This window comes from Neoarius graeffei, chromosome 19, assembly GCF_027579695.1.
Source record: "Neoarius graeffei isolate fNeoGra1 chromosome 19, fNeoGra1.pri, whole genome shotgun sequence".
Taxonomy (NCBI): Eukaryota; Metazoa; Chordata; class Actinopteri; order Siluriformes; family Ariidae; genus Neoarius; species Neoarius graeffei.
This window is the reverse complement of record NC_083587.1, coordinates 1247408-1274755: the sequence shown is the minus strand read 5'-3', so window position 1 is coordinate 1274755 and position 27348 is coordinate 1247408. Positions and strand designations below refer to the sequence as shown.

At 47.3% G+C, this 27348-nt stretch overlaps 2 protein-coding genes across 2 annotated transcripts in view; one reads left to right on the top strand and one right to left on the bottom strand.

Moving 5' to 3' along the window:
* The window catches only part of LOC132867784 (histone H3-like), a 1068851-nt gene that overhangs the window by 463377 nt on the left and 578126 nt on the right, over window positions 1–27348 (bottom strand). The gene's annotated exons all lie outside the window — the stretch shown is intronic.
* Window positions 1060–16757, top strand: LOC132868056 (polyadenylate-binding protein 1-like). Its single transcript, XM_060901030.1, has 6 exons — window positions 1060–1243; window positions 9347–9516; window positions 9590–9677; window positions 10809–10942; window positions 16467–16517; window positions 16683–16757. Exons 1-6 carry the CDS (start codon window positions 1060–1062, stop codon window positions 16746–16748), a joined length of 693 nt encoding a protein of 230 aa, XP_060757013.1. The 3' UTR covers window positions 16749–16757.

Genomic DNA, 27348 nt, shown 5'->3' with positions numbered 1-27348 from the left:
TCTCATAACTGTGTATTCTCATTCCTTCTTCTTTACCTTCATACTGATCAGGGCTGGGTTTCCCAAAAGCCTCTTAATGCTAAGACATTCTTCACTAGGAGAGAGAGAGAGAGAGTGCATTGTGCTGCTTGCTCTACCATTTAACGATAATCTTTTTGCTGCGATGCTTTTGGGAAACCCACCTTCAGCCTTTAGGTCCTTACGTTTTACGATTCCTCCAGTCTCCATCGAGAAATGCATTATATGGCCCTTTTCCACTACCCTTTTTCAGCTCACTTCAGCCCGACACGGCTCGCGTTTCGACTACCTCAGAACAGCACGACTCAGCTCGCTTCAGCCCTGCTTAGCACCCAAAACTCGCACGGTTTTGGAGTGGGGCTGAAGCGAGCCAAACCGAGCTGAGTGAGGCTGGGGGCGTGAGCAGACACTCCCCTGTGCACTGATTGGTGAGGAGGAGTGTCCTCACATGCCCACACACGCCCCGCGAGCACGCTGGGATCTGTAAACACCGTAAACCCGGAAGAAGAAGAATTACGAATTACGAGAATTTCTGAAGCCTTATGCGCCTCGTCTCATCTATACGCTCTTGCCAGTATCTGTTGGCATAGTCGGTGACAACAAGCCACAGAACCAAGACCAGCAACACTAACGACTCCATGTCCTCCATGTTTATTGTTTACTATCCGGGTCGTGAGACTACTGCTTAAAAGATCACTGATGTCACTGTTTGCGCCGCTTAACGACATCACGTGACGTCCACCCACTTTCGCTAACTCCACCCAATGTGTCCACCCACTTCCAGCCAGCACGGTTCAGCGCGGTTGTAGTCGAAATGCAACTCCAATAGCCCTGCTCAACTCGACTCAGCCCAACTCAGCCGCATTTGTAGTGGAAAAGCGGCATTAGTGTACTTATCCTCAGCTTTGTCTGTTTAAAACAGGAGGTTACCGTGTCGATGCTGACAATGTTCTGTCCATCATTCAGTTGGTCTCCTTGCTTTTCTCCACCACTGAAAGTCTGATTTCTCTCTCTCTCTCTCTCTCTCTCTCTCTAGGTAAAATGAACTCAAACTCCACAATGACCTCACTGTATGTGGGTGATCTGCACCCTGATGTCACCGAGATGATGTTGGTGGAGATGGTGAGCCGTGCAGGGCCTATTCACTCTATCCACATGTGCAGGGACAAGAAGACCTTCTCCTCACGCGGCTACACTTTCATCAACTTTCTGCATCGAGCTGATGGTAAGACAGTACAAACCATACAAAAGACAGGAGAACGCTGTTCCCGACACTATTTCTGCATTTTTAATACCAGTTTATAGCCTGCCTGCTCAAGGATCCATGTGTGACTTATGCATGATGTTACTGCTTTCATACATGGATAAGTTAAAATCTGTGCGTCTAAAAAGCTTAATTTTTTTGAAGTTTTTTAAATTCTCTTAGAATATATATAAAATCAGGGCTTTACATTAGCACCCGCCCACCCGCCAAATGCGGGTAAAATTGGGCTTTGGCGGGTAATGACTTTAGTCTCACTAGCCACTTTGGCGGGTGGTTTATTCTGTGGTATGACGATATATTTTAATTGTAGTTTTCTCTGAAGGCATCTGATATAATAAACGCATTGCAATGTAACATTACACGCCTACAACTACCATGAGCACCTACATAAACATTCTGACAACATGTTAGAATTGTTTAGAACGTACTTTAACGTCTCAGGTAAAATCAGTGATACGGTAACCTGTGGTTAATGAACGAAGCAACAAAGTTGCTGACGACTGACAAGCGCATGATGTGGCGGCATATAGCTGGAGTTTCAAACCCTGCTGCTCAGGGAAAAAGGGGCAGAGATGACCAGGGCCGGAGCAGCATTTTAAAATCACAGAGGTCCGTGATGTGCAAAGCGCGCGCCGAAACATTTCCGCCATATTTAAATGAGAAGGTGAATTACACATCACACAAGAGATCTATTCCTGAAATTACTTTTAAGTGTTTGAACTGAATATCATCAGTTTTGAAAAAAAAAAAATCATGTATGTGGCAAGAGTAAGAATAGTTTAAGCTTGTTTAATGGTTTGATCTGGCCCAAGCAATGAGGACAAAAGATCCCCTAACCATGTAGCCTATGGAACTGAGATACATTAACAATCTGGCATCCGTTACACACACACACACACACACACACACACAACATTCTGGGAAAAAAATCAGTATACACCACCATGTTTTAGGCAAAGTTATCCAAGGCAAAAATAAGTCGAAACTTTCCACTCTATTGCTTTGGCTTATCGAATGATTTACTGTATTTTTAAAATCACAAACAAGGCAGGCTACAACTGCGCTGCTGCACATGTAGTACGGAGTAAACCTGAAAAGTAAACCCAATCTGCTCAGAGAGTCATATGAACAACTCTTGAGCTCCTCTTTAGCCTCTTTCAAGATGTTGAATATAGACCCTTCCCACGTGACGTCACGACAAACGCGGCCGCCATTTTGGACATGAACTACCAGTAGTCTACCACAGCCAACAACGAGGAACGACGGCGAAGCATCAAAAGGAATATAGCCATCAAAGAAAGTTTTTACTTTCAGCAAGACTTCCATCATACCACTATATTGTTGTGCACCTGGATGTAGTAACCATCAACACACAAGGCAAGATTTATCATTTTATCGGATCCCGACAGATGCTGACCGATGGAGAAGATGGATGGTCTCTAAAATATTGGCAAAATGATGTTTATTGACATAGCAATCGTGTGTAACGGGAAGCATTTGCATATCCAAAGTGTTGTGTTTACATCAAAGATAAAATAAACCGATATGACAACGACTGCTGCTGCCAGGTTGGGGACACAAACTAGTAGAAAGGAAGTGTGCCAACAGTGCCAACACACTTCCTTTGTGGTCGATTCTGCTTTAAGGTAAGGTGCATTTAATTATTCATCTGCTGTGGGTTTGGAATCGGTAGCCTGACCGATTCGTTCATGTTTGTGGTGCCATTTGTTTGTTGACGCGTGTTGAAATGGAATATTGGTTGTTGACATGATTTCCAGTGATGCTTTGGTGCTGCTGTGGATCAGATGTGTTGAGTAGCCTGACTGTTTTGTTTTTTTTTCTTGTGTGTGGTATCATTGTTGACGTGAGGTTGTTTTTTGAACATGCCAATGCGGACACGATTTCCCCTGATGAGTTATGACTTCAGATGCGATGCATGTGTGGAGGTGTGGAGTCCGCGTGATATGTGTGTAAGATAGGCTTCTCATGTGTTTGGAGATCCGCGCTCTGAGGCAAGCGCAAGCACCCCCCCCCGAAGGGAAAAAAAGGGACCCCCCAAAAATATCGGCATAGTTCGAACGCTGGGTTGGAGAAAGTAATGGCAAATAGTGAGTGCACAAACCATAGAAGGTAAACTGTACACAGCGCCAGGGCAGTGTGATGGTATGTCTACTTTTAGATTGTGTTAGCTTATCAATGAACACACTCGTCACTCGACGAGTTTCACGTCTTTACGACGGATACTTAAATGTGTGTTAGGTATTATTGTTGCAGTCTAAGCAGTCATTGTGGCAGCTAGATGAGCGAGAACTGAAAGGGTCTGTGCCATAAACCGTTATTTCTTCATGTCCAAAATGGCGGTCGCGTTTACGAAGGTCACGTGAGTGAAAAGGGTCTATAGGGTTTTGATGGCGCATCCTATATGGAAAGCCACTAGAGGCAAAACATGGCCACGTTCACATTACACCACAGATTCCTGAATGTGGTCCTGGAATGCACCATTTTCCCCTGGTTCAGCTATAATCAGCTAATTAACTAATTATACAACAGTTCAGTAATATACAGACTCACTAATTTGATTGGCTGAGCAGCGTTCCATTTGTGCCTATGTTTAGTATAACCGAACTGGGACGTTACCCCTTTTTGACCCACAGAGAACAGATTCTGTTCTTGTTCAAAGAATCCTGAATGGAATTGGTTCAAGAACCTGCTCCCTGTTGGTCGAAAAGGCGTACCTACTCATTCATAAGGTTTTTTTTTTTTTGTAGGCTGTTGCCATGATGTCATCATGTTGTCAGAATCAGTGTAACGCATCTCTCATAACCCGGGATGAAACAGTACCGTCGTGTGTGTGTGTGTATTATTTACCAGCTGGGGGGGGTCCATATTGTGAAATACCATGACCGAGGTCTTGAAAATACTGACCGAGGCCTCTGGGCCAAGGTCATAGTATTTCACGATACGGACCGACCTTAAGCTGGGAAATAATATATTTATTTTTTCATCTCATTATCTCTAGCCGCTTTATCCTGTTCTACAGGGTCGCAGGCAATCTGGAGCCTATCCCAGCTGACTACAAAGTTCGAAAATGTAAATGTAACAGCTTCATGAAAGTGTGCTGATGGTTACCATGGAAATCCCATGTCTCCTGCACTGCGTTCCTCCCCCAAGTCGCGCATGCGCTTATTCGCTTTTGTGTTCTTGGTCTCAGAGCCGCGCGCACCAAACAGAGACAGAATCAATGTTTAACATCATTAACAATGCACTTTTTACGGAGATGTTTTAATGTTATTCTTTATTTTTTATCCAGTTGAATATTTAGCATACCAATGTATTTTCATCTCTTAAAAATGACCGAGGTCTGGACCTCGGGGGCCTCAGAGCTGGCTGCGGCCATGGAGATGAACAAGACGCTAATAGGAAGATAAGACAGTTCAATGACAAATGGAAGTTCGGGTGAGATTGGCTAGTTCATAGCAAAACCGAAAATACCATGTACTGCAAAGACTGTAGAAAGTCTGGCAAAGACAGGCACCAGTAATTTTAAACTCGAAACTATAAAGGACCACGAAAAGTCAAATGCACACATTGGTACTATAACATCAAAACAGGCGAAGACGGCTGGTCACTACAGGACAGCATTGCTTTCAGTCCCTGGCTGTCATGAAGTCGGCTGAGCTGGAGAGGATGGAGCTGCTGTTTAGAAACGTTCACGCGATTGGAAAGAAGTTGATCTCACCCTAGCTATCAACTTACGGCCTGCTGGAAGCCTCAGGTCACGAAGACCATTTTTCATGGACCATTCAGACTCATCTGATGATGAATGTAATGAGGACATTTAATGTCTCTCTCTACACATGTTCACACACACACACACACACACACACACACACACACACACACACACTATTAATAGATAGTACATAATATACATAATAATACTTGATAATACACATAATACTTGCATATCAAAACATCAAATGTTTTTCAATGATAAATGTTTTGAATTGGACTTTTAATATTAGAATCAGTTCAGTTGTACTGAATGTTATTTTTCATATCATATGATATTTCATATTGTAAGGGGCTTGAATTTGAGTTCAATAAACAGAATACTCTGTTTATATTTTTGTCTCAATTGGTTGCATGTTTTCATATAGGGAGCTACCTTAACAGCACTGAATACTTGAGTGCTACTGTAGAGATACATTATACGCTGCCATTCATAATTAAATCTAGATCTTCTGAACTTTAACATATCATGGTGAATAAAAAACTTCGATTTCCTGGCAACAAAACTGTGGCTAGTGAAAAGGCTGAATGGCTAGTGACTCAGGAAAACCACTAGCCACAGTGGCCGGTGAGCAAAAAAGTTAATGTAAAGCCAGATATATATATATATATATATATATATATATATATATATATATATATAAAATACTGTGTGTGTGTGTATATATATATATATATATATATATATATATATATATATAAAAAATAAAAAAAAATCTCCTTCTCACTCCCGGCGGGGGGGTGGTATCCATGTCATCCTCAAGCTCGGGTCCTCTACCAGAGGCCTGGGAGTTTGAGGGTTCTGCGCAGTATCTTCGATGTTCCTAGGACTGCGCTCTTCTGGACTGAGGCTTCAGATGTTGTTCCTGGGATTTGCTGGAGCCACTCTCCCATTTTGGGGGTTACTGCCCCAAGTGCCCCCACTACCACAGGGACCACGCAACCCTTGACCTTCCACATCCGTTCCAGCTGCTCTTTCAACCCTTGATACTTCTCAAGTTTCTCATGTTCCTTCTTCCTGATGTTGGCGTCAGCTGGGATCGCCACATCTATCACCACCACCCTCTTCTGCTCTTTGTCCACCACCACTATGTCCGGTTGGTTAGCCAGGATCTGTTTGTCAGTCTGGAAGCTGAAGTCCCACAGAACCTTGGCCCTGTTGTTCTCAGCCACCTTCTGTGGTATGGCCCATTGGGACTTGGGTACTTCTATTCCATACTGGTTGCAGATGTTCCTGTATACCATCCCAGCCACTTGGTTGTGCCTCTCCATGCTGATCCAGCTAGCATCTTACACCCTGCTACTATGTGCTGGACTGTTTCAGGGGCTTCTTTGCACAGTCTGCATCTTGGGTCTGATCTACTCTGGTAGATCCTAGGCTCTATGGCTCTTGTGCTTATGGCCTGTTCTTGTGCTGCCATGATTAGTGCCTCTGTGCTGTCTGTCAGTCCTGCATTATCCAGCCACTGGTAGGATTTCTTGATATCAGCCACTTCCTCTATCTGACAGTGGTACATGCCATGTAGGGGTTTGTCCCTCCAGGTTGTCTGTTCCTCCTCCTCCTCTGCACTCTCATCAGGGTTCTGCTGCCTGAGACATTCACTTAGCAGTTCATCCTTTGGGGCCATCTTTCTGATGTATTCTCGGATTTTCAATGTTTCATCCTGGACCGTGGTCTTGATGCTCACTAGCCCTCTGCCTCCCTCTTTCCGCTTAGTGTATAGTCTCAGGGTGCTGGACTTGGGGTGGAACCCTCCATGCATGGTGAGGAGCTTTCTAGTCTTGATATCTATGGCTTCTATCTCCTCCTTTGGCCAGTTTATGATACCAGCGGGGTATCTGATGACTGGTAGTGCATACATGTTGATGGCTCGGACCTTGTTCTTACCATTCAGCTGACTTTTCAGGACCTGCCTTACTCTCTGGAGGTATTTGGCTGTGGTTGACTTCCTTGTGGCCTCTTCATGGTTTCCATTAGTCTGTGGGATGCCAAGGTACTTGTAGCTGTCTTGGATATCACCTATGTTGCCCTCTGGTAGGTCAATCCCCTCAGTCCGGATCATCTTGCCTCTCTTTGAGACCATCCGGCCACACTTGTCCAATCCGAATGACATCCCTATGTCATCGCTGTAGATCCGGGTGGTGTGGATCAGCAAGTCTATTTCTCGCTCGTTCCTGGCATACAGCTTGATGTCATCCATGTAGAGCAGGTGGCTGATTGTTGCCCCACTACGGAATCGGTACCCGTAGCCGCTCTTCGTGATGATCTGGCTGAGGGGGTTCAGGCCTATGCAGAACAGCAGTGGTGATAGTGCATCTCCTTGGTATATGCTGCAGTTGATGTTTACTTGGGCAATGGGTTTTGAGTTGGCCTCTAGGGTTGTCTTCCACATTTCCATTGAGTTCTGGATGAAGGTCCTTAGGTTCCTGTTGATCTTATACAGTTCCAGACATTCCAGTATCCATGTGTGTGGCATTGAGTCGTAGGCTTTCTTGTAGTCAATCCAGGCAGTGCACAGGTTGGTCTGTCTCTTCTTACAGTCTCGGGCGACTGTTCTATCGACCAGTAGCTGGTGCTTGGCTCCTCTGGTGTTACTGCCAATTCCTTTCTGTGCCTTGCTCATGTATTGAGCCACATGCTTACTCATTTTTGCCGCAATGATGCCTGACAGGGCCTTCCGTGTTGTGCAGAGACAGGTAATTGGCCGGTAGTTGGATGGGATGGGTCCCTTCTGGGGGTCCTTCATGATTAGGACTGTCCTGCCTTGGGTTAGCCATTCTGGGTGGGTTCCATCCCTCAGCAGCTGGTTCATCTGTGCTGCTAGGCGTTCATGGAGTGCAGTTAGCTTCTTCAGCCAGTATGTATGGATCATATCGGGGCCTGGTGCTGTCCAGCTCTTCATCTTGTTCTGGGAGGTTGCTGTGGTCAGCTCTTAGGTCCACTAACCATTGGGCATCGGTGTTGTGTGATGCCTTTCTTTCCCATATGTCTTTCCAGTATTTTTCCACCTCAGCTCTTGGTGGGTCTGACCGGTTGTTGTTTCCCTGCCACTGACAGTACACCTTGGCTGGTTCAGTGGAGAACAGCTTGTTTATTCTCCTGGCCTCTCCCTCCTTGGTGTATCTCTTCAACCGGGTGGCCAGAGCTGTTAGTCGCTGTTTGGCAGTTTCGAGTGCCCCTTTATTCACCATGTTCCCTTTCTGTAGTTCAGCTAGCTGGCTAACTTCTCTCCGTGCTGCCTTTATCTTGGCCTCTAATCGTCTTTTCCATGGTGGATACTGTTTATGTCCCAAGCCCACCTTGTGTCCAAGCATCTCCATGATTACTGTTGCTGTACTGTGTATCAGCTTGTTGGTCTCAGTGATGGTTCTTGTGGAGATTGTCTTCAGAGCAGCATTCACATCTACTAGTAGATCTTCTGAAGGTACTTGGCAACTCAGCTTCGGTATTCGTCGGGGGCTCCAGGTTTCCAGTTGGGTCACAATCTTCCTTCTCAGGTCAGCAGCTCTTGTGTTGAGAGCGGTAAGGGCTTGGTACCCAATCTCTGGTTGTGGGGATGATGATGACGACATCTCCCCCTTGAATGTAGCATCGTTCATTAATCTCTAGTTGTGATCATAGATTTCGATTACGGATGTTGGAACACTGGGCTAATAGCTGTTTCTTTGTTAGCCTTGATTGTGGGTTTCAAAGTATCCAATGGTCCCACATTCGCTGCATGTATCCCCTCTCTCTGGGATTGCTTGTATAGTAACATTCCAGCAATTCCGTATTTTCTGTCCTCGTCGTCTTGTTCCAGTAGCCCATTTCTCATCAGTTTTCCCTGGTTCCCTAGCAACTGACACAGACCTTGTTGACCCAGGCGACATCTGAGCTGGTATGACTATGTCTTCACTCATTCCTGAGGTAGGCTGATATATCATGAGGGGTCTTGCCTAAGGTCCCTTCTGGGGGTCCTTCATGATTAGGACTGTCCTGCCTTGGGTTAGCCATTCTTGCCTAAGGACCCTTACTGGATGATGTTTTGCCCCGACCGGGATTCAAACCCCGATCTCCTGCATCGTAGTCAGTGAGCATTACCACTGTACTATCCAGCTGATATATATATATATATAATATATATAATATTCAAATTTTCATAACCTTTCTGACCCATCTTTACCAAGGGTGCCAATACTTCTGAATCTGACTGCATGCACATAGTATAATTGATACCAATAATGTTTTTTTCACTGAAATGAATGAGCTGTGATGTGTTTTCGTTCCTTCAGCTGAGCGAGCACTGGAAAGCATCCCAGCTGTTGAGACAGCTGCAGTTGGGGACAGCAGTCCAGTTGTGGTTCCAGTTTCAGCTGCAAAAGAACTTCCAGCTACAACTGATGCAGTGCCTCCTACAGCTGTGTCACCTGTGAGTGAAGTTCAGCCAGACAAGGGCACGACAGTAAGAACAAAACACAAGTAATGAGTCGTAATAATAATAAAAGAAGAAGAAGAATGAGTTCCTCTGTGTCCAGGATGGACCCACATCACCATCTGCTGGGAAAAGGCTGACCATCTACATGTTGGAATCATGTCCTGTAGATGAACAAGTCCAGATGGCGCGTGAGTTTCACACTCATACACGCATAAAAAACACACACCAACATCTGGCTCATACACACTCCTGCTCTGCAGCTCAGCATATAATCCACTGTTTGTTTCTTTTTGTTTTTTTTGTGGCCACTGCCTCAAAGAGGCGAAGTGAGGCAGTAGCCACTATGTCATCGTGTTGTAAGAATGAGTGTAACAATAGTGAAACTTCGTAACCAATCAGCACTTATCCTGATCAAGTTCGATTACCCATTCTACTTCTTGATAAACTTCAGAACCAATCAGAAACAGAAACGGAAAAAGAGAAACCTCGTTATAACTTTGTAGTGTTGTAAGATAACAGGCAGATAAAAAGATAAACAAAATTCACCTTGTGGTTCACCAAGGCTACTGATTCGATATCGAGTAAGTGGTGTTCATTTGAAGAAAATTTACCTTTTTGATTATCACAGCTTTTGCTTGGTCCTTCTGAAAGGTCAAATGAAAGGTTTTGAAAGGTTTTTTTTTTTTTTAGCTTTTTGGCAGATAGCTTGAGAAGCCGATATCAAACTTCTGCTATTGGCTTTAATTTTTTAATTGTATTTTTTATTTCAGAGTCTTTACACTCCACTTGTGCTCATTAGTTCTAAATAATGCTTCAAAGACAATTCATGAACAAGTGCTTTCATACTATTTTGAAAATAGATCGAGTTTACAGCACTGCATTTAGAACAAAATACACTAAACCAAACATGGTAACCAAAACACTCCAAGCCCTGATGCTGCTCACAGCTTGGTGATGCTTGCAAGAGATGAGGTGAGTAGAATTGATAACATGTATATATGCTATATTTACTGTATGGACATGGGATCAGAAAACTATTTTATATTTATTTTTACTATTTTATAAACAGTAGCCACATGGACCCATAGGGTACCTTTTTTTTTCTCCCCATTATGGTTTGCGATGTGTTTCCTTGGCGAGATCGAAAACTTCTTCTCCAAGCACCTGCTTTCAACTCATCTTGCTTTTGTTCCTCAATAATCGAGAATAGAAAGAGTCTGGCGCCTAAACCCCACCCATGTTACATGATTGGATGGCTGGGACCATTCACTCGATTTCTGTTCTCTCACACCTCACTCACACTCTCTGTCTGTCTGCAGATGATCACTTGTTGCCTCTTGTTGAGAAAATCCACCCGAACTTGGCAAATAAGATCACCTGGATGCTTGTGGGGAACCAGAACAATTACAAAATCATGAATATGATCAGCGATCCTGAGCTCCTGTATGCCAAAGTGAGCACGCACACAATATACACACACTGCACCAACACACACACTCAAGCAATTTACTGAGTGTTTCATCTCTGATTCTTAAAAACGTCTGATATTGAAATGATGAATTAACTTTGGCTTGTTAGGGTTTTGCTGGGATTTGAATCCGGGTCACTGGCGTGATAATCCAGCAAACCCCCACTAGGCCACCAGGGGGATGACTCAAGTGCAGAGGTGTGAGGTGAAAGTAGAGTATCAAAAAACCGTTTATTTACACTATGTACAATATTTACAATCCAATGAAAAAAACAAAAAAGAAAATCCAAAAGCTCAGAAGATAACAAAAAATAAAAATATCCAAAGGTGCAAAGTCCAAAAACAAAAGGAAAGGCAAAATGATGAACGCTCAGAAGATCCAAAAACACAGTAAATACTTAGGTCCAAAAAGAAAAGCAAAGTGCAAAACCAAAAAGACAAGGAACACAGTACAGAGGAAACTGGAGCTAAACATAACAGCACAACATAGGAAAAAGACTCCGTGACAAGGGAACAAACAGAGGGGTATTTATACACACAATAAATGGGAAACAGGTGACACTAATGAAGACAATCAACACAAACACAAGACACAGGAACAGTGGCGGCCTCTAGAGGCCAAAACAAACATGACATGAAAAGGAAATAACAGCAGCCTCTAGAGGCCAAAACAGTCCCAGTCCTAACAGGACCCCCCCTCTAGGAGCGTCTCCTGACGTTCCCAGGGCGATCCGGATGGGCCGAATGAAAGTCCCGACAAAGTTCTTTATCAAGTATGTCCTGAGCTGGGACCCAGCAGCGCTCCTCAGGGCCATAGCTCTCCCAGTCCACAAGATATTGGAGACCCCCGCAAACCCGGCAGGAGTCCAGCAGGCGGCGCATGGTGAACACAGTCTGACCCTGGAAGATGCGGGGGGGTGGGGGGTTCCTAGGGGCAGGGGCATACATGGACGTCGGTACAGGCCGCAACAGGGAAACATGGAATGTGGGGTTGATCCTCAGAGTCCGGGGCAACTGGAGCTGGTAGGCGACAGGGTTCACCCTGCACACCACCTTGAAGGGGCCAATGTAGCGAGGAGCAAGCTTGCGGTTCTCCACCCGCAGCAGAAGGTCCTTAGTGGACAGCCAAACCCACTGCCCAGGGCGGAAAGCGTGGGCAGGTCTTCTATGGCGGTTGGCTTGAGTCTGGTTGGTTCTGGAGGTCTGGATGAGTGTCCTCCTGACCTTGCTCCAGGTCTTGTGACACCGTCTCACATATTGGTTGACCGAGGGCACCCCCGCGTCCTCCTCCTGGTCTGGGAACAGAGGTGGCTGGAACCCAAATTGGCACTGGAATGGCGACAGCTTGGTGGCCGATGACTGCAGGGTGTTATGGGCGTACTCTGCCCATGGCAGCCAGGTGCTCCACGATGTCGGGTTATCCATAGCCAGGCCTCGTAGGGTGGTTTCCAGGTCCTGGTTGAGCCTCTCCGTCTGGCCATTGGACTGTGGGTGAAACCCAGAGGAGAGGCTGGCAGTGGCTCCGATGACCTTGCAGAACCCGTGCCACACTCGGGAGGAGAACTGGGGCCCTCGGTCTGAGACGATGTCCTGCAGGAGACCAAAGACTCGGAAGACATGAGTGAATAACAATTTAGTAGTGTCAAGGGCAGAGGGGAGTTTGCACAGTGGAATTAAGTGGCAGGCCTTGGAGAATCTGTCCACTATGACCAATATGACAGTGTTACTTTGAGACTCAGGGAGACCCGTGATGAAATCGACTGCCACGTGGGACCAGGGACGCCGGGGAATAGGCAGAGGATGCAGGAGACCCTGGGGACGCTGTCGCGGGTTCTTGGTTCTGGTGCAGACCTCACAGGACAGGACGAATGACCTCACTTCCTTCTCCATGTTAGGCCACCAGAAGCATCTTTTCAGGAAGTCCAGGGTCCTCCGAGCTCCCGGGTGGGCGGTGAGAGGGGAAGAGTGACCCCACTGGAGAACCTTGGCCCAGACTTGACGAGGGACGTACAGGAGGCCCAGTGGCCCCATCCCAGGATCAGGGTCCTGGCGTTGAGCTTGCCGAACGGTCTCCTCAATACCCCAGCGGACAGGAGCCACAATCCGGGATATAGGGATGATAGGCCCGACTTCACTCTCCCTGTTAGTGGCAGAGAACAGCCTGGACAGTGCGTCAGGTTTGGTGTTCTTGGAGCCGGGGCGGTACGATAGGGTGAAGTCAAACCGACTGAAAAAACAGGGCCCACCTAGCCTGTCGTGGGCTCAGTCTCTTGGCTTGCTGGAGGTACTCCAGGTTCTTGTGGTCCGTCCAAACCAGGAATGGATGTTGCGCTCCCTCCAGCCAGTGCCTCCACTCCTCAAGGGCCAGTTTGACCGCTAGCAGTTCTCGATCCCCCACATCATACCGGGACTCCACAGGACTCAGGCGGTGGGAGAAGTAAGCGCAGGGGTGCAGCTTTCCTTCCAAACATTGAGAGAGCACCGCGCCGACACCACTGTCTGAGGCGTCCACCTCCACGATGAATGGTTGGGAGGTGTCCGGGAGGACCAGAATGGGTGCTGTGCAGAAGCGGTCCTTGAGGTCTTTTAACGCCTTTTCTGCCTGAGGAGACCAGACATAAGATCCACCTGTCCCTTTGGTGAGGTCCGACATGGGTGGGCCTGTCCATACAATAAAACCCAGAAAGGAGACCTCGGGAACATGAAATTCGCATTTCTGGGCCTTGGCGAACAGATTGTTCTGTAGCAGCCTCTGGAGAACCTGGCGGACATGGTGGCGGTGCTCCTGCATGGTCTTGGAAAAGATAAGGATGTCGTTGAGGTAGACAAAAACGTACAGGTTAATCATGTCCCTCAAGACGTCGTTGATTAGGGCCTGAAAAACAGCTGGTGCGTTGGTGAGTCTGAAGGGCATCACCTGGTATTCGTAGTGCCCAGACGGGGTGTTGAAGGCAGTCTTCCACTCATCTCCCTGTCGGATACGGATGAGGTGGTATGCGTTCCGTAGGTCCAACTTGGTGAAGACGGTGGCGCCTTGGAGCAGGTCGAATGCTGTGGACATCAGCAGAAGGGGATATCGGTTGCGCACAGTGATCTTGTTCAGGCCCCTGTAGTCAATACATGGTCGGAGCCCCCCATCCTTCTTGCCGACAAAGAAGAAGCTGGCACCAGCGGGTGAGGTGGAGGGTCGAATGAACCCAGAGACCAGGGCGTCTTTGAGGTATTCCTCCATGGCCTTGCGTTCTGGCTGAGAGCGGGAAAACAGTCTGCCACGAGGAGGGGTAGTCCCAGGGAGCAAGTCGATGGCACAGTCGTAGGCAAGGTGCGGAGGAAGAACGGCGGCCCTGCTCTTGCTGAATACCTCCTTGAGATCCCAGTACTCTGTGGGAACTTGAGATAACTCGGTGAGATCAGGAGGCTCGGCAGGAGACACAAGAGAGCTAGAGAGCAGACAAGAGGCATAGCAAGCAGGACCCCACTCCACAACCTGGCTAGTGACCCAGTCTATACGAGGGTTGTGGCGGGTAAGCCAAGGGAGACCTAGAATAACTGGGAACTCAGATGAAGGAATCAGGTGCAGGGATATTTCTTCCTTGTGACCTTGAGACTGGAGGAAGACTGGAGAAGTTACTTGGGTGACTCTTCCGTCACCTAAGGCTTGGCCATCCAGGGCAGACACAGACAGTGGGACTTCAAGAGGTGCAGTCGGGACATTGATGCTTTGGGCGAAGTAAATATCCATAAAGTTTCCAGCCGCCCCTGAGTCTAACAAAGCTTGACAAGAGTGGACGGACTCACCCCAGGAGATGGAGACCGGGATGTAGATTCCTTGGCCAGGGAGTCCGGGAGAGAGGGTAGGCCTTGTCACAACCCTCCCTCGGCTGGATGGGGCGGTCCTTTTCCCGAGAGTTCGGGACATGATGCTCGGAAGTGACCAGGCTTGCCACAGTAGATGCAGCACTTGTCCCTCCTTCTGCGCTCCCTCTCAGATGCGGAGAGGCAAGTACGCCCCACTTGCATAGGTTCTGGACAGTCACTGGAGGAGGTAGACGGGCTCCAGGTAGAGGCAGGGAGGCCAGGGAGGCTCAGGACTTGGTGGCGTTCTCTCATCCTGTTGTCCAGACGAGTAGAATGTGAGATCAGTGTTTTGAGGTCACTTGGGCATCCGATAGAAGCCAGACCGTCTTTGATGGGGTCAGACAGACCATGGTGAAAGGCTGAAACCAGGGCAGTCTCGTTCCATCCACTTACTGCTGCGAGCGTCCGGAACGAGATGGCGTAGTCTGCGACGCTTCCTCCTTGCCGAATGGACATGAGCTTTCTGGCTGCGTCTTTATTGATGTCTGCTTGATCGAAGGCACGCAGCATCTCCTCAGTAAACAGCTGGAAATCAGAGCACTCAGGTCCCTGTCTCTGCCAGATAGCAGTAGCCCAGGCTCGCGCCTTACCAGCTAACAAGGTTATCACAAAGGCAATCTTGCGGCAATCCATCGTATAGGTGGTTGGCTGAAGCTCAAAAGTGAGTTGACACTGGGTAAGGAACTCTCGACACTCACTGTGCTTGCCGTCATACCTCTGTGGTGCAGGAAGGCTGGGTTCGCAAGGTGAAGAAGGCAGCATGGCAGGAAGTGCTGGAGCAGGCACAGGAGATGGGGGCAGAGAAGTCAGCTGTGCCAGGATTTTCCCAATTTGCTGAAGCAGTTCCTCGTGGCGAGCAAGGGTCTCACGTTGGCTTGTAAAAGTCCATCCATGATGAATCCGAGGCGTGTTAACACAGCCATCATTCCCTGAAGGTTAGCCGGGTAGACAGTTGAAGAAGCCTCTGCTGAGTCGGTCATGACGGAGTCTTTCTGTTAGGGTTTTGCTGGGATTCGAACCCGGGTCACTGGTGTGATAATCCAGCAAACCCCCACTAGGCCATCAGGGGGATGACTCAAGTGCGGCGGCGTGAGGTGAAAGTAGAGTATCAAAAAACCGTTTATTTACACTACGTACAATATTTACAATCCGATGAAAAAAAACAAAAAAGAAAATCCAAAAGCTCAGAAGATAACAAAAAATAAAAATATCCAAAGGTGCAAAGTCCAAAAACAAAAGGAAAGGCAAAATGATGAATGCTCAGAAGATCCAACAACACAGTAAATACTTAGGTCCAAAAAGAAAAGCAAAGTGCAAAACCAAAAAGACAAGGAACACGGTACAGAGGAAACTGGAGCTAAACATAACAGCACAACATAGGAAAAAGACTCCGTGACAAGGGAACAAACAGAGGGGTATTTATACACACAATAAATGGGAAACAGGTGACACTAATGAAGACAATCAACACAAACACAAGACACAGGAACAGTGGCGGCCTCTAGAGGCCAAAACAAACATGACATGAAAAGGAAATAACAGCGGCCTCTAGAGGCCAAAACAGTCCCAGTCCTAACATGGCTATGTGGAAACAAAACCCCACCCACCAATCCCTCTTTCCTCCTCTGTGTGTGTGTGTGTGTGTGTGTAGGTGGATGAAATGGACGTGATCCTGAAGGCGAGGGAAGCTGGTCTCAAGCCGGTGAGGATCTTTTAATAAAAACTGGACGTGTGCTGAAATTCAGTTCTGAGACACACAACGATATTTTGTATTCGATTTCTATTGAAACGTTTCGTCACATCACAGTTTACACAGAGATCAAAAACGTTCAGGAATCGTTTCTGACCTTGTGCACTTCTCTTACAGGAAGCCGTCAAGATGCTGTTCGGTGACAAGAACAGGAAAAGAAGGAAGAAGGAGTATAGATTTTAAAAAACACTGCACCCAATATTGCAAGTCTTGTAAAGTGCTCTACATTTTGATTGTCATTTTATGAAGAAGTCTTTGTCACATGCACACATTTTAAATAGAATTTCAAAATAAACTTCAACATAAACTGCAAGTTTATTCACTTGAAGGTTAAATTCTTAAATATTTTTATCTTGATGTATAGTTTCTCATCTTTTAATGGAAAGCAGTTTGAGCTGCAGTTTCTGTACTGAAAATGCTATGTGAATAAAATATGTTATGATTATTATTGTAGTTATTATTAATCAGTAAGAATTGTGGTTTATCTGCATGAAAGAGGGAACTTTAACAGAGCCACAGAGTGAAAACTTGATTCTGTGAATCCGATTAAGTTGTAAATGTCTGAGTTGGATAAAGAACCTGAAGGTCCAGCTGTTCCAGGGGTTTTACTATGAACTGCTCGACTTCACACAGACACAATCTCACTGACATTGTTTCACTCATTTGCTGCTCGTGATTGCTGAGGCTTCGGGGAATATTCTTCAAATCATGTCCTGACCCATCTGAGAATAACTTCTCCAGTAGACCATGAGCACCTGAGTTTTCTCAGAAATCTGAAACAATCATCTCATCTCATCTGTAGCCGCTTTATCCTGTTCTACAGGGTCGCAGGCAAGCTGGAGCCTATCCCAGCTGACTACGGACGAAAGGCGGTGTGGGTGCAATTGGTCTTAAGTGATCAGTCTCATTAAATCAGTCTCATTAAATCAGTCTCATTAAATAATACCATTAATTTTGGTGTTTACTAATAAATTACCAAACAGCTTAATTATGGTATATTCCAAATTATTATGATCACTACTGATGCAGCAATAATCTATTACTTACCGTATTACATAGACACTACAGCCAATAGCATTCAAATACACTTGGGTGAAGGCAATTTGGAGTTCTTTGAGATTGTGTGACTTCAAGGATACAGCAGCAACAGACAGACAGGCACAGTTTAACAGAATAATTGAATTTATTATAACAACGATAGTAAATGGGTAATAGCAGTTGAATACATTCAATATGGTCAGCAGCAATATATATATGTGTGTTAGGGTTTTGCTGGGATTCGAACCGGGTTTCTTGGTGTAATAATCCAACAAACCCCCACTAGGCTACTAGGGGGATGACTCAAATGCAGAGGCGTGAGGCAGAAGTAGAAAAAAGTATCAAACGGTTTATTTACAATATATACGCAAGAAAAATACAAAAAGTAATAATCCAAAAACGCTCAGAAGATATAAGGGAAAAAATAAAAAATTGAAAAGTACAAAGCAAAAGCCAAAAAACCAGAAAAGAAAAGGCAAAAATACCAAAGCTCAGAAGATCCAAAAACACAGTAACTACTAGGTCCAAAAGAAAAGCAAAGTGCAAAACAAACAACACGGTACAGAGGAAACTGGAGATAAACATAACAGCTCAAAGACTCCGTGACAAGAGGACTGAACTCAGGGGGTATAAATACACAAACTAAATTGAACACAGGTGAAAATAATCAGGACTAAACAGGCAATTAACACAAACACAAAACACAGGAACAGTGGCGGCCTCTAGAGGCCAAAACAAATATGACACGAAAAGGAAATAACAGCGGCCTCTAGAGGCCAAAACAGTCCCAGTCCTAACAGGACCCCCCCCCAGGAGCGTCTCCTGACGTTCCCAGGGCAATCCGGATGGGCCGAATGGAAGTCCCGACACAGTTCTTTATCTAGGACATCCCGAGCAGGAACCCAGCAGCGCTCCTCAGGACCATAGCCCTCCCAGTCCACCAGATATTGCAACCCGCCGCGGACCCTGCGGAAGTCAAGCAGGCGATGCACAGTGAACACAGTCTGACCCTGGAAGATGTGGGGGGGTGGGGGGTTCCTAGGGGCAGGGGCATACATAGATGTCAGTACAGGCCGCAACAGGGAAACATGGAAAGTGGGGTTGATCCTCAGAGTCCGGGGCAACTGGAGCCGGTAGGAGACAGAGTTCACCCTGCGCACCACCTTGAAGGGGCCAATGTAGCGAGGAGCAAGCTTGCGGTTCTCCACCCGCAGCAGAAGGTCCTTAGTGGACAGCCAAACCCGCTGCCCAGAGCGGAAAGCGTGGGCAGGTCTTCTATGGTGGTTGGCCTGAGTCTGGTTGGTTCTGGAGGTCTGTATGAGGGTCTTCCTGACCTTGCTCCAGGTCTTGCGACACCGTCTCACATATTGGTTGACCGAGGGCACCCCCACGTCCTCCTCCTGGTCCGGGAACAGAGGTGGCTGGAACCCAAATTGGCACTGGAATGGTGACAGCTTGGTGGCCGATGACTGCAGGGTGTTGTGGGCGTACTCTGCCCATGGCAGCCAGGTGCTCCACAATGTCGGGTTATCCATAGCCAGGCCTCGCAGGGTGGTTTCCAGGTCCTGGTTGAGCCTCTCCATCTGACCATTGGACTGTGGGTGAAACCCAGAGGAGAGGCTGGCAGTGGCTCCGATGACCTTGCAGAACCCATGCCACACTCAGGAGGAGAACTGGGGCCCTCGGTCTGAGACGATGTCCTGTGGAAGACCAAAGACTTGGAAGACATGATTAAACATAAGTTTCACTGTTTCAAGAGCAGAGGGGAGTTTGCACAGTGGTATGAAGCGGCAGGCCTTGGAGAATCTGTCAACTATGACCAAAATGACCGTGTTACCTTGTGACTCAGGGAGACCCGTGATGAAGTCGACTGCCACGTGGGACCAGGGATGCCGGGGAATGGTCAGAGGATGCAGGAGACCCTGGGGACGCTGTCGTGGGTTCTTGGTTCTGGTGCAAACCTCACAGGACAGGACAAATGACCTTACTTCCTTCTCCATGTTAGGCCACCAGAAGCGTCTTTTCAGGAAGTCCAGGGTCCTCCGAGCTCCCGGGTGGGTGGTGAGAGGGGAAGAGTGACCCCACTGGAGAACCTTGGCCCGGGTTTGATGTGGGACGTACAAGAGGCCCGGTGGCCCCGTCCCAGGACCGGGGTCCTGGCGTTGGGCTCGTCGGACAGCCTCCTCAATACCCCAGCGGACAGGGGCCACAATCCGGGACACAGGGATAATAGGCCCGACTTCATTCTCCCTGTTAGTGGCAGAGAACAGCCTGGACAGTGCGTCAGGTTTGGTGTTCTTGGAGCCGGGGCAGTACAAGAAGGTGAAGTCAAACCGACTGAAAAACAGGGCCCACCTAGCCTGTCGAGGGTTCAGTCTCTTGGCTTGCTGGAGGTACTCCAGGTTCTTGTGGTCAGTCCAAACCAGGAATGGATGTTGCGCTCCCTCCAGCCAGTGCCTCCACTCCTCAAGGGCCAGTTTGACCACTAGCAGTTCTCGATCCCCCACATCATACCGGGACTCCGCAGGACTCAGGAGGTGGGAGAAGTAAGCGCAGGTGTGCAGCTTTCCTTCCGAACATTGAGAGAGCACCGTGCCGACACCACTGTCCGAGGCGTCCACCTCCACGATGAATGGTTGGGAGGTGTCCAGGAGGACCAGAATGGGTGCCGTGCAGAAGCGGTCCTTGAGGTCTTTGAACGCCTTTTCTGCCTGAGGAGACCAGACATAAGATCCACCTGTCCCTTTGGTGAGGTCCGACATGGGTGCTGCTACAGAACTGAAGTTCCTGATGAACTTGCGGTAGAAGTTAGCGAATCCTAAGAACCGCTGAACCTCCTTAACGGACTTGGGAGTAGGCCAGTCCCGGACGGCCAGGGTCTTGGCAGGGTCCATTTGGAGTTGGCCTGTCCGTACAATAAATCCCAGAAAGGAGACCTCGGGAACAAGAAATTCGCATTTCTGGGCCTTGGCAAACAGATTGTTCTGTAGCAGCCTCTGGAGAACCTGGTGGACATGGTGGCGGTGCTGCTGCACAGTCTTGGAAAAGATAAGGATGTCGTCGAGGTAGACAAAAACGTACAGGTTAATCATGTCCCTTAAGACGTCGTTGATTAGGGCCTGAAAAACAGCTGGTGCATTGGTGAGTCCGAAGGGCATCACCTGTATTCATAGTGCCCAGACGGGGTGTTAAAGGCAGTCTTCCACTCGTCTCCCTGTCGGATACGGATGAGGTGGTATGCGTTCCATAGGTCCAACTTGGTGAAGACGGTGGCGCCTTGGAGCAGGTCGAAAGCAGTGGACATCAGCGGAAGGGGATATCGGTTGTGCACAGTGATCTTGTTCAGGCCCCTGTAGTCAATACATGGTCGGAGCCCCCCATCCTTCTTGCCGACAAAGAAGAAGCCGGCACCAGCAGGTGAGGTGGAGGGTCGAATGAACCCAGAGACCAGGGCGTCTTTGAGGTATTCCTCCATGGCCTTGCGTTCTGGCTGAGAGAGGGAAAACAGTCTGCCACGAGGAGGGGTAGTCCCAGGGAGCAAGTCGATGGCACAGTTGTAGGCCCGGTGTGGAGGAAGAACGGTGGCCCTGCTCTTGCTGAATACCTCCTTGAGATCCCAGTACTCTGTGGGAACTTGAGATAACTCGGTGAGATCAGGGGGCTCGGCAGGAGACACAAGAGAGCTAGAGAGCAGACAAGAGGCATGGCATGCAGGACCCCACTCCACAACCTGGCTAGTGACCCAGTCTATATGAGGGTTGTGGTGGGTGAGCCAAGGAAGACCTAGAATAACTGGGAACACTGGTGAAGGAATCAGGTGCAGGGATATTTCTTCCTTGTGACCTTGAGACTGGAGGAAGACTGGAGAAGTGACTTGGGTGACTCTTCCATCACCTAACGCTTGGCCATCGAGGGCAGACACAGACAGTGGGACTTCAAGAGGTGCAGTCGGAATATTGATGCTTTGGGCGAAGTGAATATCCATAAAGTTCCCAGCCGCCCCTGAGTCTAACAAAGCTTGACAAGAATGGACAGACTCACCCCAGGAGATGGAGACCAGGATGTAGATTCCTTGGCCAGGGAGTCCGGGAGAGAGGGTAGGCTCCGTCACAACCCTCCCTCGGCTGGACGGGGCGGTCCTTTTCCCAAGAGTTCGGGTCATGATGCTCGGAAGTGACCAGGCTTGCCACAGTAGATGCAGCACTTGTCCCTCCTTCTGCACTCCCTCTCAGATGCGGAGAGGCGAGTACGACCCACTTGCATGGGTTCTGGACAGTCACTGAAGGAGGTAGACGGTCTCCAGGTAGAGGTAGGGAGGCTGGGGGGGCTCAAGGCTTGGTGGCGTTCTCTCATCCTGTTGTCCAGACGAATAGCATGTGAGATGAGGGTTTCGAGGTCACTTGGGCATCCAATAGAGGCCAGACCGTCCTTGATGGGGTCAGACAGACCATGGTGGAAGGCTGACACCAGGGCAGTCTCGTTCCATCCACTTACTGCTGCGAGCGTCCGGAACGAGATGGCGTAATCTGCGACGCTTCCTCCTTGCCGGATGGACATGAGCTTTCTGGCTGCGTCGGTACTGATGTCCGCCTGATCGAAGACCCGAAGCATCTCTTCAGAAAACAGCTGGAAATCAAGGCACTCAGGTCCCTGTCTTTGCCAGATAGCAGTAGCCCAGGCTCATGCCTTACCAGCTAATAAGGTGATCACAAAGGCAATCTTGCGGCGATCCGTAGTGTAGGTGGTCGGCTGAAGCTCAAAGGTGAGTTGACACTGGGTAAGGAACTCTCGGCACTCACTGTGCTTGCCGTCATACCTCTGTGGTGCAGGAAGGCTGGGTTCGCGAGGTGAAGAAGGCAGCATGGCAGGAGGCACTGGAGCGGGAGCTGGAGCAGGAGATGCAGGCAGAGATGTCAGCTGTGCCAGGGTTTTCCCAATTTGCTGAAGCAGTTCCTCGTGGTGAGCAAGGGCCTCACGTTGGCTGGTGAGCGTACATCCATGAGCATCCATGGTCGCTCCAAAGCGTGTCAAAGCTGCCATAATTCCCTGAAGGTTGGCCGGGTAGATAGTTGAAGCAACCTCTGCTGAGTCGGTCATGACGGAGTCTTTCTGTTAGGGTTTTGCTGGGATTCAAACTTGGTTCATTGGTGTGATAATCTAGCAAACACCCACTAGGCCACCAGGGGGATGACTCAAATGCAGAGGCGTGAGGCAGAAGTAGAAAAAAGTATCAAAAGGTTTATTTACAATATATACACAAGAAAAATCCAAAAAGTAATAATCCAAAAACGCTCAGAAGATATAAAGGAAAAAATAAAAAATCGAAAAGTACAAAACAAAAGCCAAAAAACCAGAAAAGAAAAGGCAAAAATACCAAAGCTCAGAAGATCCAAAAACACAGTAACTACTAGGTCCAAAAGAAAAGCAAAGTGCAAAACAAACAACACGGTACAGAGGAAACTGGAGATAAACATAACAGCTCAAAGACTCCATGACAAGAGGACTGAACTCAGGGGGTATAAATACACAAACTAAATTGAACACAGGTGAAAATAATCAGGACTAAACAGGTAATTAACACAAACACAAAACACAGGAACAGTGGTGGCCTCTAGAGGCCAAAACAAACATGACACGAAAAGGAAATAACAGCGGCCTCTAGAGGCCAAAACAGTCCCAGTCCTAACAATATAAGGCATAAACAGTGAGGTAGTACACTCGATGGGCGTGTGTGTATGTGTGTGTGAGCGTGTGTGTATGAGAGGGAGAGCGAGAGGAGAGATAGTTGTTGTCTCCTTGCTGCCAAGCGAGCGACTGAGCTCTTAGGGCATGTCCAGTGCGCGGCTGCACAGTATGAGAAGGGAGGAGTGCGAGGCAGAGAGTAGGAGGGAGAGAGTTTGAATATGCGCACGGGAGGTGCGTGGACAGAATGTGTTTATGCATGAAGATGCGCTGTAAAGTTTGGAATGTTGTCTAAGGTGTTGGGGGGAAGGGAAAATCACCTTGTGGTCTTCTTGAGACAAAGGAATTCGTCATGGTTGCTAATCCCACTACCTTATAACATTACCAAATCCACTGAAATCTTGATGAGGTCAAAGTGTGTGTAATAATGAAATTAAGGGGTGTTAGAAAGGATAGAGAAAAGCATGCAACAACTTATCTATTAAAACAACGGAGAGAACAATGTAGAACCACAATGATCAACTCGACTCTCTAAGTGTCTACAGTGTGCACAATTAAACAGTTTCTGAGTTTAAATTCACACTACTTCATAAACCTAATTCCTAAGACTAGTTTGCCCAAATGCCAGCCTTACTTCCAGTATCTTGCGCCTATGTAGGAATGCAAAGATGTCCCGAAGTTCCGTGGCGTTTCGGGTGCTCGCAGAGGTTCACAGAAAGCGCAGAGAATTCCTTGATCCGAAGCTTTGTCATTCGTGAGGAAAAGTCTCTGACCAAATAATGTGCACAGTGATTAAGTCAGAAGGAATCCGGTCGCTTCTAACTTTTAATTAACTGCTTGGGCTGCAGTCATAACGTTACTTATAATAAACAAATAAACCGGTTGTAACTCAATTGAGTGAAACGACGCAACTTGGGTCCTCTTTACCGTGGCCAGTGGTATATACGAAAGCGCATTGAGTCTTCTTTCTTGCAAGGCAGACCTCGTGATTTCAGATAGTCCGATGAGTGGGGGTATCTCTATGTCTGTATGACGCGAAAGTCCACAGAGAGAGAGAGCGAGAGAGGGGGTGACCGGGTCACTTATAGAGTCGGTCACGTGACTTTGCCATTTTTCTGAACTGTGGGATTTTGTCAGTTTTCTGCCTGATGCCCATGGTAAAACTGAGCAGTGGGACATTGCCATTTTTCTGAACTGTGGGACTTTGCCATTTTTCTGAACTGTGGGAATTTGTCATTTTTCTGAACTGTGGGTGTAAGGTTTTATTCCTTTGTAAGGATAAATAATTGTAAGGATTTATTCTTAATTGTAAGGATTTATTCTGTTCAGTTAAAAATTACCTTCTGGTCAGCTAGACACAGTATCTTTGTTTAAAAATTCCATTCTGTCTGAACATTGCTATCATATCATGAGAACAGGCTGTGCATCAGGGACAGCCCTGTGCTATCATATCATCAGAACATTCTGCTTATTTTGATATGAAATGTGTATTATTGATCAGAAATGTGTCTGAACAGCGTCAAGGTCTTCAGTGATGTCACACTTATTCTTACACACACAGACACAGATATCAAAATGATGCCATTTCATCCACACAGATAACACACACATATAAAATCCCCTGTATTCTCTCGTCTCATTGGGGACTTGTGAATAAAAGATTGCAAACTTATGGGGTTCCTGTCTTTTTTTCGTGACTCACTCCCAGACGTCTGGGTGACACGGGGGTACTGATCTCGAGATGGGGTAATCGCTCTCTGGAGGCTGAGGGCAAGAGGTGAAGAACCCTAACAGTGGGACTTTGCCATTTTTCTGAACTGTGGGACTTTGTCATGTTTCTGCCTGATACCCATGGTAAAAAAGTCAGGACTTAATCATCATCAAAGAGAGAGAGAGAGAGAGAGAGAGAGAGAGAGGATTGAGAGAGAGAGGACTACCAGGAAATACAGAAAAATAAAAAGACATTAGATTACAGGGAACTAACCATAAGTTTGCTGTTCTCTGCCAAGAGAGACAGTCACAGCTGTGGCCAAAACTTTGCTGAAAGCAACCCAACCCTGGACCCTTGGACCCACTGAGTAGCACCTGTATACATATAACAAGTTTGGAGGCTTTGGGATAGATTTAACTTTTAATTCCATTTTTCAACATTTTTTATCTAATCAGGCCATGGAACTGCAACCCAACTTCCTAACCCAGGCTGCAACCCAACCCCCCACAGCTCTTTGTCCTGCTTAATGGCCCTTCCTTTGTTTTGGGCTCTCTGGTACACCAGTCTGCCTGCAAAACCTCACTGGAGGCCAATATATCCCACTATTGCCATCTGGTGGTCAGAGCAGGTAATGCAGGGCCACCTCAGCTTCTTCCCTGGAATGGTCAGCAATGGTGCTGAACTTCCCGACTTAAGTGAACTTAGATTTATTGCCAGGGCGGCACGGTGGTGTAGTGGTTAGCACTGTCGCCTCACAGCAAGAAGGTCTGGGTTCGAGCCCCATGGCCAGCAAGGTCCTTTCTTTGTGGAGTTTGCATGTTCTCCCCATGTCTGCGTGGGTTTCCTCTGGGTGCTCCGGTTTCCCCCACAGTCCAAAGACATGCAGGTTAGGTTAACTGGTGACTCTAAATTGACCGTAGGTGTGAATGGTTGTCTGTGTCTATGTGTTAGCCCTGTGATGACCTGGCGACTTGTCCAGGGTGTACCCTGCCTTTCACCCGTAGTCAGCTGGGATAGGCTCCAGCTTGCCTGCAACCCTGTAGAACAGGATAAAGCAGCTAGAGATAATGAGATGAGATGAGATTTATTGCCATCTGATGGTCACAGCAGGTAATGCAGGGCCACTTCAGCTTCTCCCTGTTATGGTCAGCAAGTATGCTGACCTTCCCGACTTGAGTGATCTTAGATTTATTAAATGACAATGTAAAAAAAAATCTTATTCTTTTTGGGCTAACACTGTACATACTTGGTCAGCAAGTATGCTGAACTTCCTGACTTATGCGAGCTGGGATTTATTTAATGACAGTGATGTTTTTTGTGAGTTTTCTGTCAACATGAACCACTTTTTTTCTGGCCACTTTGACTGTGCTGGTCTTAATGACCATATATATCCATTTTGTGTTCCTGAATAAGGTTTTTCCTGTGATTTGCAGTGCAAAGGTGCCATCTATTGACCACTATTGGTAACTCAGTGCAAAGGTATACAGTTGAGGTTTGATTTCCTGTTCTCAGAAAGACGGAGATGTTTGCCAGGGCAAGACGCTCTACATGTGCCTCATGTTTACAAGTTTATAATGTTTCTTTATACTCCACAGGGGCAATGCCCTCTTACGGCGTGATTTTGCACATATGTTCAATTCATGTGTAAAATAAAGGAGAGGAGAAAAGGAATTGGATACCCTTGGCATCTTTTCTTTGTTCACCTCACCTATTCGTTTATATGTGCTGGATAGCTGAGTACGCATATGCTTAGTGAGGCCAGTACAGTAACAGGGCAGACCTTCACCTGTCAAGAATTAGACAGAACTTCGCCTGCTACTAAGAACTTTTGCCTGTCAAGACGACGCCATTAATCTGCGCTCACCACAGGACTTGTCCAGACTTGCCTGCTCCATAAGACATGGATCACCCGACCGAAATGCCACTCCCCCCTGGTGTGACTGAAGCAGAAGTCAGAGACTGGGAGGTGAGATCAGAGCTATCTGCCTCATGCTCTGTTCGTGCTCTGTCCCAACAGGGGTCAACCAGCAGCTCTCGAAAGAGCACAATGTTAGCAGCTGCTAAGGCAACAGCCCAAGCAGCAAGAACCAAAGCTGCCTATTCTGAAAGAGAAATAACACTGAAACTTCAGAAAGCCAAAGCAGAAGCTGAATTAGAAGCATTGCAGTGTAAGAAAGAAATGGAGACTGCAATAGCTGAAGCAGCAGTTCTTCAGGCCGAATTAGACGACGACAGCATTCACGGGCAACCTGGATCAGAGCTGGACCAAAGGTACTTCACTGCACGCAATGTGCCAACACAAAGACAGATAAAGCAAGAAAGCCCCACCACTTCGCCCAACCTACATAGTCA

Excerpts from the sequence above, each read along its gene's own strand:
- LOC132868056 (XM_060901030.1), top strand. The coding sequence starts at position 1,060 with ATGAACTCAAACTCCACAATGACCTCACTGTATGTGGGTGATCTGCAC. Across the intron at positions 9,678-10,808 it reads TGAACAAGTCCAGATGGCGC|ATGATCACTTGTTGCCTCTT; the intron begins GTGAGTTTCACA and ends GTCTGTCTGCAG. Across the intron at positions 10,943-16,466 it reads CTGAGCTCCTGTATGCCAAA|GTGGATGAAATGGACGTGAT; the intron begins GTGAGCACGCAC and ends GTGTGTGTGTAG.